The 15834-nt window shown below is 39.0% G+C and overlaps 1 protein-coding gene across 2 annotated transcripts in view; it reads left to right on the top strand.

The window, feature by feature from the left end:
- PDE1C (phosphodiesterase 1C) overlaps positions 1 to 15834 on the top strand; it is a 626169-nt gene that overhangs the window by 531544 nt on the left and 78791 nt on the right. For both annotated transcript variants that reach the window (XM_049894061.1, XM_049894060.1), the window contains 3 exons: positions 7970 to 8051; positions 10290 to 10410; positions 12250 to 12425. In XM_049894061.1, coding sequence (XP_049750018.1) covers positions 7970 to 8051; positions 10290 to 10410; positions 12250 to 12425 — 379 coding nt within the window. The remainder of the gene's footprint in view (positions 1 to 7969; positions 8052 to 10289; positions 10411 to 12249; positions 12426 to 15834) is intronic.

Below are 15834 nucleotides of genomic sequence, written 5' to 3'. Positions count from 1 at the left end.
TGATTTTTATACTTCAGCAATGCTATGATATAAGCACTATTGAGATTATAGTAATTTTGTGAGGGGGTAGGGAGGAGAATTTTATAGCTTCTTCAGCTTCCTGGTCTTATAATGCTTGAATCTTACCTAATTTCTGCTTCTCAGATCATTATGGCATTTACTATGCTATGGATTTTTGTTTAAAGAAAAAGCGTTCCCCTGTAGCAGTTTTTTGTTAAAATGCCATTCGAGGAGCCCTTTTATATATTTTTTTAAATGGGTTGACAAAGTGGTGGTCACTTTGGCTTTACCCTGTGAGATTAAGGTGTTAATTTTTAACTCATGTCTCAATTATAATTGGTGGGACTGTTTCTTTCCAGCAGACAAGCCCATGTTGGAAAACTCCAAAGCCAGGTGTGGCAATCTGGGGTCAAGACATTTCTAGAAATTATTGTTTCAATTATTTTTAAACTTATTGCAACCTGAGACTCAGAGCTACAAGAATAGTCATGGTCCCCAATAAGTATGCATGACTTTAAAATTTAAACAAAATGAAAAGGTGCATAGAACTAGAGGCATAAAAAGGGCAAGACACGTACAGCACCAAGACTGACGTATCCCCACGCTCAGGCATGTGTGCTCACCTCATTTCCATGAGAGCTGCCGTTAAAGTATCTACTTTGGAACATGAGGCCCTGAGGTTGAAGGCAAAAGGACAAGGAGACTGTGAGACTTAAATTATATTTTTATTAATTTAACAAAGGAAGTTCACAGTGTATATTCAGAGTCCTCTAAGATTCTATAAAACACCACTTACCAACATCAACTTCAAATTCATCTTGTGAACTGTCTGGTTACTCTCTTTCACTGGTTACTCAGATTTTTGGGAGCCAATTACTGTGTGATTCTGGTTTGAATGGAGAAATTGTAAGAAGTATCTGTCTATCCCCTGTCCCTTTTCTCCCCCGAAGCTGTACGCAGTATCTGGCAATGAAGTAGAGCTGGAGTTAACAGCATATTAAAGACCAGAAGGCCATCGGCTGGCGTTTTTACTTCAACTAGTTTGTAGCCTGGGACTACAAGTCACCCCTCAGGACGCTATGTTCTTATTCGTGATTTATTTTTGGGGGCTGGTGGGAAGGGGATTTGGGAAAAAGGTGTACCAGATGTGTTCTTAAGGCTCTCCCAACACTAAATGCCGTGCGTCTCCTTCACTCTGTCTATGGGTACACGTTAACACAAGCACACACGCACCCGTAGGCTTCCTATGAACACACCAGCAGGTGCCCTGCTCAGCATGCGGGCCTTTCTCCTTGCTGTCACTTGGTATCACACACTAGTTCTCAAAGGGAACTTAACGGTGTTCAGGGCACTGGAGAGGTGCAGGTTTGGCTGTTTTGTACATACAAGGACGATGGCAAATTCATCCTTAATGAAGGTCTTATTTCAAGTCATTTTTCCAAAAGCTAGTTTTCTAATAGTAGTGAGAGGATTTTTTTCCAAATCCTCATTCCCCTTATCATATGCGCTCTTCGATATTGCTTTTATAATAACACTCTCTATAGTCCATGGCCAAATGACAGATCACAGCTAACTAACTCAAGTAAGTTTGAGGTATTGAAGTGATTCCCCCCTTTTTTTTTTTTTAATTAAGAGAGAGTGAATATGAGAAATTAAGTATGTGAACATTTCTCCCATAAAAGAAACCTTGTTTGCATATACATATGCTCAAATTGAATAAAAATGTGCTACAGGCAATGTGAAAATAATCATATTGAATTTCTTGCCTGTTGGGAACTGAATGTTAAGTCACTGGACTGGAACTATTTTTTAGTAATTATGATTCAGTAAATTATTTTCATTGACTTAGTATTTTAACCCAGATGCCATCAACCACAGTAAGTAACTTATGTAGGAGAATTGTTGCCTTGGCACTTAACTATAGATTTTAAATTGGAAAGTTCAAAGGAGAAATCTCAATGGGACTATAGAGTCTTTTAAAAATTACATTTGGAAAGTTGGGTTGTATTTCAAAATAAGGGCATAGCCTTGGCGCCAATGGACCAGACCGCCCACGCTGTGCTAACGGAGTAAGTTACATCTTCAGTTTTATGAACACATTTTACAAAATCCAAACCACTGCCTCAGGGTGCTTTTGAATGAAATATTGACTTTATTGAAGTATACATTTGCCTCCATGGTAAATATATCTTGTTGTAAGAGCCTCGAGGTTCATTTCCTTTGTATTGCTGTATGTTGTTATATTTTTCAAGTCCCTTAAAATTCTTTTCATTTTCCTCTGTCTCTTTCCTTACTTCCTCCTTTCCCTTTCTTTTTTCATGTATTTGTGTTTTCTTCGTAATCTCTCTATGATATTAGCTAATAGTTTGATTTTTTTATTGTTTTTCTTTTGTTTTATAATGCCTCCATTTGTATTTCCATTTTAATCAGTTCCTTTCTTCTGCTTGAGTTTATTTTGCTCTTTTGCTAACTCCCTAAGTTGGATGCTCAATTCATTTCTTTTCTTTCTTGCCTATTTAATATTAATAAATGGAATGTTAGGAGTTGGCCATTTGCTTATCATAAATCTCATAGGTTTTGGAACGTGGGGTGCCCACAACCATTGTTAGTATTCTGTAATTTTACCCAAGAGTTGCTTCAGAGAGAAGTGTTTGTTTTGTTTCTTTGTTTATAACTTTCCAGTGATAGGTTTCTTTGCTCTTTAGGTTTGTAATTAATTTGTGGCTTATTGAAATGTGATGAAAGAATGTTTTCATTGTTTGGAATTTATTGTGAAATTTGTTTGTCACCTACAATATAATCATCTTTTGTGAATATTCACGACCTTGGAAAGTAGATTTATTTTCTACTTACAAGGAAGATATAGAGTTCCAAGAACATCAGGTGTATTTTTAATTATGTTATCAAGCATTCTGTATGCCATTTAAAAAATTGATCTATCATGAGCTTAAGGGGATTTCTATTATTTTCTATTTTTATGCTGTGCAATTTTTGCTTCATGAACGCTGAGCCTGTGTTATTTGATTCATAGTCTAATTGGTAAAAATTGGTAGATCTTCATAATTTATTGTGCCCTTTATCATTATAAAGTATTCTTCTTTATCTCATTTAATTTTTTACCCAGAATTCAAAGTTGACTAATATTAAATATATTCTTCCAGCCTCTTCATAATTTTTTTTTTTTTTAACACTTTGGCCATGATTCCATTTCCATTCTCTTCCGTGCTGTCTCCAGTGCGATCTTCTTTTATGTCATGTTCTGTGTTATTTGTATTTTCCCTGTCTTTGTTGAGTTCTGCCAGCTTTTGTTCTTGATAACTTCAGGAATTTCTTCCAGTTCATGACAATATGTTTGGCCATCATTGTCATTCACTTGGTGAGTGTTCCTATCTGTTTGTCTTTTTCTGTTTCTTTATTCTTTTTTCTGTTACCCTCAAGGTGCCTTTTTATAGGTTCTGTGCTGGTTGTTCTTGTTTTTCTTCTCCTTCCTCCTCTTTTCTCAGCTTCTTCTTCTTCATTTTATTATTATTATTTACTATTGTTGAGTGAAATGAGTTCTTTCTAGACCAGCGATTTGCAGGAGATTTGTGCCAAGAAGAAACCAGAACAGGGGTCTAAACTAAGTGGGATTATCCAGGCAACAGTAGGCTTGAGCTGTCGGGCTGCTCACAATTCAGTCTCTATCCTCCATCCAATCTCTTGGCATGCCTATGAGCCAACTCCTCTTCCTCTGCTACTTTTCAGGGCCCAGGGTAGCTCCCTATACCAACACATACCACCCTTTCCTGCTTTACTAAATAATGGATGCTGGGTATTTTTTTCCATTTGGGTGAGCTTTGGAGAGCTATATTCTTCAAGCTTTACCTGAGAAATGCAGCCATTGGCCTCTCCTCTGAGCATCTTGTCTTGTCCTTCTCTGATATCCACAGCATTTGGCAACACTTCCTCATATAGTTTTGATTTGAGATTACGGGTACCTTCTAGTGTTCACATTTGCATTTCTGTTTCTCATTCTCCTTATTTTGGTCAGATAATAGCAAAGACTTCTTTACTATGCTATCTTAAGTCCAAAATCACAATAATTTTCTTATGCTTCACATTTGTCATTTCTTCCCCTGGGAAAGAAGAGTGTGTATCACTGCAGTTTGTTTGCCTGGTTGTTTTTGTTGCCTCCTCAAACATCTGCTTTTTCTTCCCTCCACCTGAGGAGACTCTTGAGATGTTACCTAAAAGGCTTTCATAGCTGTTGCATTGACAGATGTTATCTGCCTTGTGAACTTCCAATACAGAAAGAACTCTTTTTTTTCTTGATTAGTTGCTGCATACATATAGCTACTGTAATGAACAAACCCCAGAATGTATAGCAACACACATAAAATTGAGGTTTATCACCCACTCATGAAAGTACAGAATAAGAATTCTTGACTGGCAGGAGGATCTCAATAAGAGATAATAAGCAGTGGTTTTAGACTCAGAATCTACCATCTATAGGTGGTTTCCAAGGTGCTTTTCCAAATGAAACCAGGAATAAGGGGGAAAAACATGGAGAACTATGAACAGGGGATTTGATAGGCCAGAACTGTGGTAGAAATATATCTGTTCCCTTCCTGTTCTCTTATCTAGCACTAGCTGCCAGGGATTCTGGGAACTGTAGTTTCATTGTTTGGACAGGAAATGGAGGGAGAAGGAGGGGGATTTGAACAGCTGACTGCTTAATTGATCCTTCCAACTTGCCTGTCATAAATGTCTTGAGTGGCCAAAGGAACTTGAGTGTTTATAACCAAATTCATCTTTTCATTCATTCAACAAAAACTCAGTACGTTCCTTCTATTTACCAGCTACGTGACTTTATCAGAGAAAGTCATCTTAACCCCTAAAACAGGAATGATAGTTATTTATTTTTCTGAGTTGTCCTGGAAGAAAAAAAAAATGGATCACTTAAATAATAATAATAATAATAAAAATCCTTTGTGCCCCCGAGGCTTCATCTTTTTTTTGAAAATGTTGACCTTTTCAGTTAAAAAGAAGGGATATGAATAATTTCACAAAGGCCTGTAGCTATAGAGTCATACAGTATTGTGTTATCAGTCAAGTTAGATTCACTCGTAGAAGTATATCCCTCCTATTACTTTCAGCACATTTTTTTCCGATTTATAAGTGTATCTGCCCTCTAAGGGGAATTCAAGATGGCCACTGTATTAAAATAGGCTTTTTATGGTTGAGTCTGCTTTGCTCAATTCAGTCTGAAAGATGTAAATGATGTATAGATATGGGCACGGGCAAGTCCACAGGATTGGAAAAAATTTAATATCATGCAGATAGTTTTTAGTAATAAAATCCAAACTAATGCTTACGCTTCAATAGTCAAAGTAGAGAATGTTCACCGTCTCTCCTCAAACCCCTCCCTTTAAAATGTACCAACAAATCAACTTGTACCCCTGCCTCATAAAGGGAATGGAAAAGGTTTTTGTTTGTTTTAGCTAAGCTGTCCCACTAAGCCATCTCATTGTTGTTGTTGTTAGACCCCTGACGCGTGGTGGCCCCATGTGTTACAGAGAAGGAGTGCTCCAGAAGGCTTTCTTGACTGTAATCTTTTGGAAGCAGTTTGCCAGGCCTTTCTTCCATGGAGCTGCTAGATGAGTTCGAACCACCAACCTTTGGGTTAGCAGCTGATCACAAACCACTCACACTATCCAGGTTCCACAACTCCAATTTGTGTTATAAGTACTCTTTTTTTTCTCTTCATTCTGCCAGGATAGAAATGGCTCAGGAGTAAATCACTTTTACCATGCCACTTGAGAGATGGAGCAGCCATCGGCAAGGAGTACGTGGAGACAAATCAGCCATTATGTCCTATGGGGTGCCTAATAGGTGCAGGAAAGGGGTGCAGAAGACACTGAGCCACTTCAAGGCTATTCTTGAGAACCTTAGATGTCCCCAGCTCCCACTGTGACCCACTGTTCAGCTTCTTCAGACCCCATTCCTTTTCTGTCCTTTCAACAGAGGTTAAACATGTGTGTGAGCTCACATCCTTTCTCTTTGGTAACATGCCTTGGAAGGAAAAAGCATTCAGTTCTTGAATGAGGACTGTTTAAGGCTGTTATCAATCTTTATTTACTATTAATTGGTGCTATTTATTACAATCAAAGTGTATTAAAAAAAAAAAATAATAAAACCAGTGCCGTTGAGTCAATTCCAACTCATGGCGACCCTATAGCAAATTCACTAAATCTTTTTTTTTTATTATTGTTGCGGTAAGCATATATGTAACAAAATATTTGCCATTTCAACAATCATTACACGTATTCAGTGACATTAATTACGTTCATCATGTTGCTCAGCCATCACCATTTTCCGTTTCCAGGTATTTCCATCCCCTTCATGTAAGTTCAGTGTCCCCGAAGCACTGGGTTCCCTTCTTCCCCTCCTCCCACCCGACCGTGTTAACCACTAATAAACTTTCTTCTCTATACACTTGCCTGTTCTAAATCTTTCATATAAGTAGAATCATACAGTATTTGTCCTTTTATGTCTGACTCATTTTACTCAGCATGATGTTTTAAGGTTCATCCATGTTGTAGCATATGTCAGGACTTCATTTCCCTTTATGGCAGAGTACTATTCCATTGTATGTGTGTACCGTATTTTGCTTATCCATTCATCTGTTGATGGACTCCTAGGTCATTTCCAACTTTTGGTTATTGTAGAAAATGCTGCAGTGAACACTGGGGTACAAGTGTCCTGCTTTCAATTCTATTGGGTATATACCTAAGAGTGGAAATATTGGATCATATTGTAATTCTGTGTTTAACTTTTCTGAGGAACCTATCCAACATTAGCCATAACTATTGGGAAATGATAATTGTTCTTTTTATTTATGGAGCATTCTAAGCACTTTACATATATTTTCTCTTTTACTCATTATGACCCTATGAGGTAGGGATTTTTATGCCCCATTTTACACGTCATAAAACTGAAGCTTAGAGAGGAAAAATAACATTCCATGATCACACACATAGTATAAGAGAAGCAGGATGCAAGCACAGTCAGTTCTTTCTAAGTGAAATCAGTCAGCACAACTTTATTTCTATAAGGGTGACATTTTTCCCATTCCTTTCTGTGTGTGACAGAAGTATTGAGCTTTTTAAAAAAATCACATTGAAGCCATCTAGCAGCTTTGTGGGAAAAAACCTGGCCATCTGTTCCTGTAAATACTACAGACTAGAAAACCCTATGGGAAGGTTCTACTCTGTCCCATGGGTTACTATGAGTGGAAAATTGACTTGATGGCACATACAACAATAACACCGTTATTTAGACTTTCCATGGCATTTGTTTATTAAAGTGATGCTTTTTGGTGAGATTGAGAGTATGCTGGCTAGAGAATGAAGTTTCATTGTCTAGCTTGATAAACACAAGCAATTATTTACTCTGGTTTTTCTTGATCCACTTTTCATTATGAACAGAAGCCCATAGTTAAGAACGCAGAAGCACTTGCTCCAGCTCTGTGTGGTTTTAGGTAGCGCCAGGAGAATAAACCTGAATCAGCCCAGTTTGAATTTGTGCCTTGGACACTGCCCACAGCTGGGAGGAATTCACTGGCTTGAGCAAGGTCACAGGTTGATGCAGACAGTTTGATAAAACACAGGAATTCTGACGCCAGTGTTGGCTCCAGACCATAAGACATGTTGCTTTTCTTATTTTTCACGGGGGATCTATTGCTGCTCAGTGAGGCTTTCTTTACAACAGCCTGTGTCTTTGCAGTTGGGTGGAATGATTGGACCCAGAGGGAATTCAGCCTCTTGTGTCTTTTATGCAGATGTGCGGGACCCATAAGGACTTATTACATAATGCAATTGAAATAATTAAAATGAAGACCAGTGGGCTGCATGGCAGCTGAAGCTGCTAAATAAAATTTGAGTGGTTCAGCCTACTGCTCTTAATTTACTATGACCTCCTGTTTTTCTAGGGTGACAGAGAAGCAGATTTGGGGCTGCCTTTTTCTCCTCTGTGTGATCGAAAGTCAACCATGGTCGCTCAGTCGCAAGTAGGTATGTGTTTGCCAGCCCTTTGGATGGAGGGAGAAATCAAACAGAGGGAGAAGTCTGTAGACCTAAGCTCAGCTGTTACCAGTGATTCCTTGGCTCAGAACCTGACTCCATTCTGCCATGCTGTGCTCATGGCTTTGGCTGGTTGAGTTGATGAAGCCACTCTACCCATCCTTCTCCCTGGAATGTGGCTGGTTCGTGGCAAGATTAGACACTGACACTCTGGTGTCTCCATCATCCCCTGCCAAGAAAAAATGGGACCTCAAGTTTACAAGAAGATGACAAGTGTCATTGTCAGGAAGCCCATTCTACTTCAGCTTCTCCATTCCACATTCAATACTGGAAGTCAGTGTAACATTTCTCCTCATTTATGCTTCCTGTAGCCTGTTTCCAGACCAGCCCCACTTCCTAGAAAACCCTACTTCCAGGAATGACTCCTTTTAAATGTGTTTATTCTCTCTTTCTCCTATTTCATTTTCTTTCTTTCTTTCAATTTTTATTGCTTTTTTTTTTTTAATAAAGGATAACCTTTATATTGCTAATAACCACTATATAAGTGCATCGCACTCCCATATTCTTAGATATGGGAGAGGGTACCTGTGCCATATATAAATTAAATGTCATCAGTGATCTCTGCCTCATAAGAGTCTAAAATCATTCAAAAAATAAGTTCTACAAAGATTTATTGATTTTTATACTATTTTTAGTGCTCTTTTCATAATAATATATTAAGGCTGTATTAGGTGTTGAATGCTATATAATAGACATTATAAAAACAAAGACAAATTAGACATGATACCTGCTCTTGAGGGCATTAAGCCTGCACTGGGTAGTAGGCAAGGCATTATGAAAACAAAATCTATTAGAGTGTTACAATGCTATGGTAGAGTTTTGTACTTGGTACAGTGGGGTACAAGACAGAATGTGTGGACCGTTAGACCCAGGCAGTCCAGAAAGCCTTGTTGAACGCAATGTTTGAGTTGAGTTGTAAGCAGGGAGTAGGTGGTTGGAAGGGTCTTTCAGGCAAGAGAAGTAGCATATAAAAGTGGGGAAATTTAAAAGAGCCTAACGTGATCAACAAACTACAGTGTTACATTGCAAAAGCTATGGCAAGAGCAGTGGGTGAGTCGTAGAGTGTAGTAAGGGGCATGTCTGGTGAGAAAATCAGGCCCAGATTGTATATTCTATTAAGAACAGCACATGCTTATACTTTCTGTAGGAAACGAGGCTTATCTAACGGATTTTAACTAAGGTTGAAAAATTGGTAAAACAATGACCTATGGGCCAGTTCTAGCCTACCACTTGTTCTTGTAAATAAAGTTTTATTGAAACACAGCTAAGTTCATCCACTTTCATATTGTCTACAGCTGCTTTCATGCTACAACAGCACTAAACAGTTATGATAAACACTATGTGGACAGTAGTGTAGAACATTAATTGGAGGATTTTGAGTTAGACCAGAGGAAAGGAAACTAGTTGGGTTCCTCCTGAAGGATTATAGAGAAGTAATGATGAGGGCCAGACAAGTGAGGTGGCCTGTGAGATACTAAGGATTCGACTGGATGCAAAGCTAACATAAAGGCAGGAATCTATTATTCAACTTAGTCTTCTACACTGCTCCTATCGTGTTATCACATAGTGGGTGTTGAATATGTATTTTTAAAGCACTTTATTGAACTATCTACTGAAAAGTAAAAGGAAAGTTATATTGGAGAAATAGAACCAACTCATGATATTCTAATGAGGGACTATATTAAATAAATAAGACCCATCCTCTCCTAATCTGGCCTGGAGCCCCTATGTGGAAGACTTTTTTTTTTTAATAGACTTCCTTTTTTAGAGCAGTTTTAGGTTTACAGAAAAATTGAGCAGGAAGTATAAGGAGTTCCCATACACTCCCTTCCTGTCCTGCACACAGTTTCCCCAGTGATTAATATTTGGTATTAGTGTGGTACGTTGGTTATAATTGATAAACCAATATTGGTGCATTATTATTAACTAAAGTCCATTGTTTACATTAGGAGTCTTTTTTTGGGTTGTACAGTCCTATGGGTTTTGGCCAATGCATAATACCATGTATCGGCCATAATAGTATCCTAAAGATTAGTTTCGCTACCCTAAAAATGCCTCGTGCTTCAGATGATTTTTAAAAGAAAGAGAAGACTCATCAGTTCCCATTGAAAAATATGGAAAGGCCCAAGTTATGTTTAATTCCTCTGAAGCATTGCTGTTTCTCTTCAGGCTTTATTGATTTCATTGTGGAACCCACTTTCACTGTGCTTACGGACATGACGGAGAAGATTGTGAACCCTGTCATCGAGGACACTTCCCAACCTGCCGGGACAGGGCAGAGGCGTTCGAGGTCAGTGGAAAAGCTCAGCATACTGGGACGAGGTTGGCCTGTCCATGAGGTTAGAATTCTTCTTTCGGTTAGGGCTGGAGTGGTATTTCATGATAATGTTATGCCTGACCTCCTATTTATAAGAGAGTCCTGTTTGCCTCCTTTCTTTTCTCAGAGGATTGGCCTGTGGGGTGGGGTGTGACCAAGGTTCAGATGGGGAGATACTTGATGCTGGTGCCTCTATCCTTTCTTAGCCTTGCTAATGACGACATCAGTCATAGCCCTTTTACCTGCTGTGCCCAGGTAGTCTTAGATCCTTGCTCCCAATACTCCAGAAAGACAGTACCACTGATTGGAATTATCACAAGAAGTAGAACTGACTTTCAATTCCAGGTTCAGAAAGAAAATGAAGTAGAGAAAAAAATATGAAAGTTTTAAATCATCTTCTCTCAGAATATCACTATATCAAGTGTATATTCATAATTCAGAATACAAGCTGTGGAGTCAGAATGCCAGGGTTCAAAGTTCTGACCTCAGTACTTATTAGCTGTGTAACCTGGGGCAAGTTGCTTTGATTTCCCCATCTGAGAAAATGTAAATTATAATACTCATAGGTTGCTAGGTAGATTGAATTAATTATTCAATACATGTAAAACACTCAGAACAGAGTCTAACCCAAGGAAGTGGTAGTTACTGTAAAGCAAATACTTACATCTTTATCAGTAGTACTACTCTTAGTACTAGGAATCTCCGGGTGGTGCAAACAGCTAACGCACTCGGCTGCTAATCAAAAGGTTGGAGGCTTAAGTCCACCCAGAAGCAACCTGGATGGAAAGGCCTAGTGATCTACTTCTGAAAAATCTGCCATTAAAAATGCTATGAAGCTCGGTTCTACTCTGACCCACGGGGTTGCCATAAATCAGAGTCTACTTGATGACTACTGATTTTACCTTGAGCTTTGTCATAAAAAGAGAAAGAAGAGAAATGGAATGAAAAGGCAGAGGAGAAGGAGTGAATAGAAAGAGGGTAAAGCAAGAGAAACTTTAAGACAGTGGGACCCCAGGAATTCTCAAGGTGAGTGGACCCGGTTAAGGCTGCTAACAAGGAGAACAAAAGGCCTTGCCCGAGTCCCCCACCCTGCAGCTCTTCAAGCACTGGTTTGAAACACGTACTGCCTGTCTGGGCAGCCTTAGTTGTCATTCAGGGCCTTTGCATTCATGCCAGTCACTCCTTTTGCCACCTGTAAGCATACGATAGATAGTTCCTTAAAATTTTTCAGGAGGATAGCACCTTCTAATATTTGCAAAGTTGTCCATGTTTAAAGCATAAAATAGTGTTCATATAAAAAGAGTTCTGTTTTATGACATGCTCTCCCAGCCTCCAAGCTGTTCTTCTCCATCTTCCCATGACCTTGAGGATAATGGAATCAGCAGAGACCCTGAGTGCTGTGGAGGGTGGATCTGGAAAGAAACGATCAAATTACTGGGTAAATTGGATAAGTATTCAGTGTGGAAGCAAGTAGGTGGAACCAAGCAGAAGTTCCAGTTCATATTCATTAATTTCTGAGTATATAGCATCATGGAAGGGGATTCTAATCACACTGGGAAAGAGAAGAGACCAGTCGACAGGGAAAAAATACGAGGGATATTAGGACTCATGAGGCTGAAATATTTTTGTTTTTTTTTTCCCCTGTTGAAGATACAAAATTTCCTACCTGTCACATCTGAAAAATAGGATAATTACAAGCCTCAGGACCTAGGAATTTCACAGCAATAACTTGATGAGTACCAACTACTACTCTCTTGGGCTTGCTCATTTGCATACATTTTCCAAACACTGGGTATGTTTTTCGTCCTGTAGTTTGAACAACATCACCTCGTCAGATGCAAAGCGTTCAGGTGTCAAGAGCTCTGGGTCAGAAGGAAGTGCGCCAATCACCAATTCCGTCATCTCTGTCGACTATAAGAGTTTTAAAGCCACTTGGACCGAGGTGGTGCATATCAACCGGGAGAGATGGAGGGCCAAGGTGCCCAAAGGTAACGTGTTACTGGAGAATACTCGAGGAGACCTGTCTGAGCCCACTCAACACCCATTCTTAAAACAAGGAATTACCATCCCTGATTTACAGATGTTGAAAATGAAGCACAGTTACCTGGGATGCAGATTCAAATTGCTGAACACTAACCCAGCTGAACACTAGGACCTACCATTTTTTATCTTAATCACATCCAACGCTCAGTGCATGATAAAATCAAGGCAAAACTCCAGCCTCCTGACACCACACCCTTCGTGCTATGTGACTCAACTCCTTTTCTTAGTACTAAGAGTCTATAGGGAATGTGTTTTATTATTTCTTGGTTTCAGCTAGACCATCTTGTCATTCTCATTCTGTGTCATATGGCACAACTATGAGGCTTTTCTTTCCCTCTTTGACCTACGTGAATCCCAGGCAGTCGGTATTGTGTCGGGGTATAAGGAGCTTTACTTTCCTTGCAAACATGTTTATCTTGGTTTCACGTTCACAGTTTCCCTTCAGTCATTGCTCAGAGCACAGAACTAATCTTCTGAGATGGAGGTAACTTGTAGGTACACAGAAATTCCGTAAAGCAAACATCATCAAAATTCAGACCACAAACGTCATTGCTCTTGGTACGATAAACAGAAAAAGACTGAACATGCATTTCGGGGAGGCTGAGATTCCTTTGTTTGTACAGGCATTTGTGTTTATTGAGCATGTACTATATGATCAGCACATATTATATGATCATACTATATGCTCCTTGGAAACTCTATGGGGCAGTTCTACTTTGTCCTATAGGGCCGCTATGAGTCGACTCGATGGCAACAGGTTTTTATAGTATGGGTAGAGAGGCAGTATGTCCACAAGTAACAAAGGCAATAAGGGGTATGGGGCTGTGGTGCCTGATTCCAGGGAGGGGCGTGGACATGGAGAGAGGGGAACTGATCCCAGTAGGCTTTGTGGGGGTGAGCCGTCAACAGCAGTCATATTTGCTAACATCTACCAAGTGCATACTGTATGCAGGGTCTGTGCTCCACGCCAGGGTACAGAGATGAGTGACAGACACCCGTATCCTCAACGTTCACAGTCTTGTGGAGGAGGAGGGGCAGTAGACATTACTATAGGGTTTCTTTCAAAGCAAGACTGGGAGATCATTAGAAGCTTGTACTTGTCAACCAGCACTTACCAGCCCTCAGCTGGCAAGGAGTGTTTTATCCCAAAATTTCTGTCCTTCCATTATCAGCACCAGCGAGAACGATGGGAGAGACAGGGAAGAGCAGGCTCTAGCAGTCTTGGTCTGGGACACATGAAGGTTCTGCTTCTCAGTGTAGGAGGGCCCCAACTACTGAAATTATTCACAGGCAAACCACTGTGACTCCCCCACAAAATATTGTCCAAGTGGCTGCTCATTTTAATCGGGACAAAGAGTTTATATTTATGGTGCTTTTAGGGCATAACTGGACCCTTATCATTTAGGGACAGATGTTGTACCCTGAGCTGCGGAGGGAGCTAATGTCTCTCCAGTATTTTAAGTGTACCCTCTGATAGTCCATTCAAATGCTTTAAATATTAAAATTCTCCCTGTTGGCAGGTGTTGCAAGCAACCATGGCAGCCACTGCATCATCTCAAAAGAAGCACTCTCTCATAATCGATTACACTCATTACACTTGAAAATCCAATTCCCGACAATGCACAATTTAAAGATGTGCTTCAAAATCATTTGTTTGCAGTTATCTGGCTTACTAAAATTACTTTCCAAAACTCACCATCTGAGGAAGCATGAGAGGGTTTCTTTTCCAGGGGAAAACTGGCCCTTTAAAAAGGACAGGTAAATAAGCTGCTAATAACTTTAAGATATATTAGGTATGCTGATTGAAATATATTTAAGCTATTTTGGAAGCATAGAAGGACTTGTCCTGACCCTGCTTGAGGCTTTTAGGAAGGCTTCGGGTAGCCAGGACTCAAGGGATGCTGGCGATTGAGTCCTGAAGGAGGTGTTGTAGTTAGAAACGGGGAACCAGGAGAAAGGAGATGGGCCCAAGGGCAGAGCCTAGGTTGTGTATATTTTGTGAGTAGATAGTTTGGTTATAAGTGCAAATGGCAGTTAATGGGGAAAGAGAATTGAATCACAGCTTTCACTGTGCTCTTGGGCAAATCCAGGTGAGTTCACTGAGGCCCCATTTTGAAGGTGATAATACACATCGCAGAGTTGATGCAAATAATAGAAATAATACATGTAAAGCACTGAGAACAGCCTGCACATGGTTAGTATCTGATAAGTGGTAGCTGTTATTTAAATCAATTGGAAAAGAAGGTTAGAGGTTTGAATGTGACATTAAGAAGCTGGGGATAAAAATACCAACCTGTAACTAATATTTTGTAACTTTTTCAGCCTCCCAGTAATGCTGTTGACTGGTGTTAATAAGCAGACCAGGCGGCGTCTGTGTTTCCATGGGTGGTCAGTTTGTACTAGATTGCCATGCATGGGTTTGCTCACTGCTTTGTGTTACCAGAAAAACTTGGTTTCAAGAAAGCTGCTTCACACATCAGTTATTAAACTGATCAGAAATGGAATTGGACCTAAAGTCTTGGTTTTATTAACCAACCTGATTTACAAAGTTAGTTAGATCAGAGCCCATAGTTGTTAGGAAAGATCAAATCAATATCCTTTACAGCTCTCAGAGCTGAAAATCATTATTTTCAATCAAATATGTATAGGTGTCGCAATTTGCAAGTCTAATCAGTATGGATTAATTTCCATTTAGTATTATATATTTTTTAACCTTTATTTTTTGGTAGAGAAATAATATGTATTTAGGTTACAAATATTAAAAAATACATATATGAAGAAGAAAATAAAAATGACTCATAATCTCTTCAGCCAGATTTAACTGTGATTAAAATTATGATATAATTTTTTTAACTTTGTTTTACTATGCATATATGTACAAGTAAATTTTCCCCTAAATTGAGATCATAGTATAATATTGTCTTGTACTCTGCTTTTCTACTTCTATCTTGAGCATTTTATCCTGTTAATAATAGTCTTAGAAAATCTAGTTTAAATGACTACATTGTATGGACTACCATAATTTAACTATTCTTCTATTACTGCACATTTAACTTCCTAATTCTTTATAATTGTATATAACACTGTTTTGAATACAAGTTTAAAAATCTTTGAGCCTATTTCTGATTAACAAGGATAAATTCCTAGACGTGGAATTCTTGTGTCAAAGTAGATAGATTGTTAAGGCTCATGATACATATTATCAGATTTCTCTCAAAGAAGTTTTTTTTTAATCAATTTTATCTCCAAGTAGAAGTGTGTATAATGAGAGTACCTATTTCCCTATGCTTACGTCAACATGGGTTATCATGATTCTTTTTCATCTTTGCTGCTATTATATGTGAATATAGTATT

The sequence above is a fragment of the Elephas maximus genome, chromosome 8 (genome assembly GCF_024166365.1).
Source record: "Elephas maximus indicus isolate mEleMax1 chromosome 8, mEleMax1 primary haplotype, whole genome shotgun sequence".
Taxonomy (NCBI): Eukaryota; Metazoa; Chordata; class Mammalia; order Proboscidea; family Elephantidae; genus Elephas; species Elephas maximus.
This window is presented reverse-complemented; position numbering and strand designations above follow the sequence as displayed.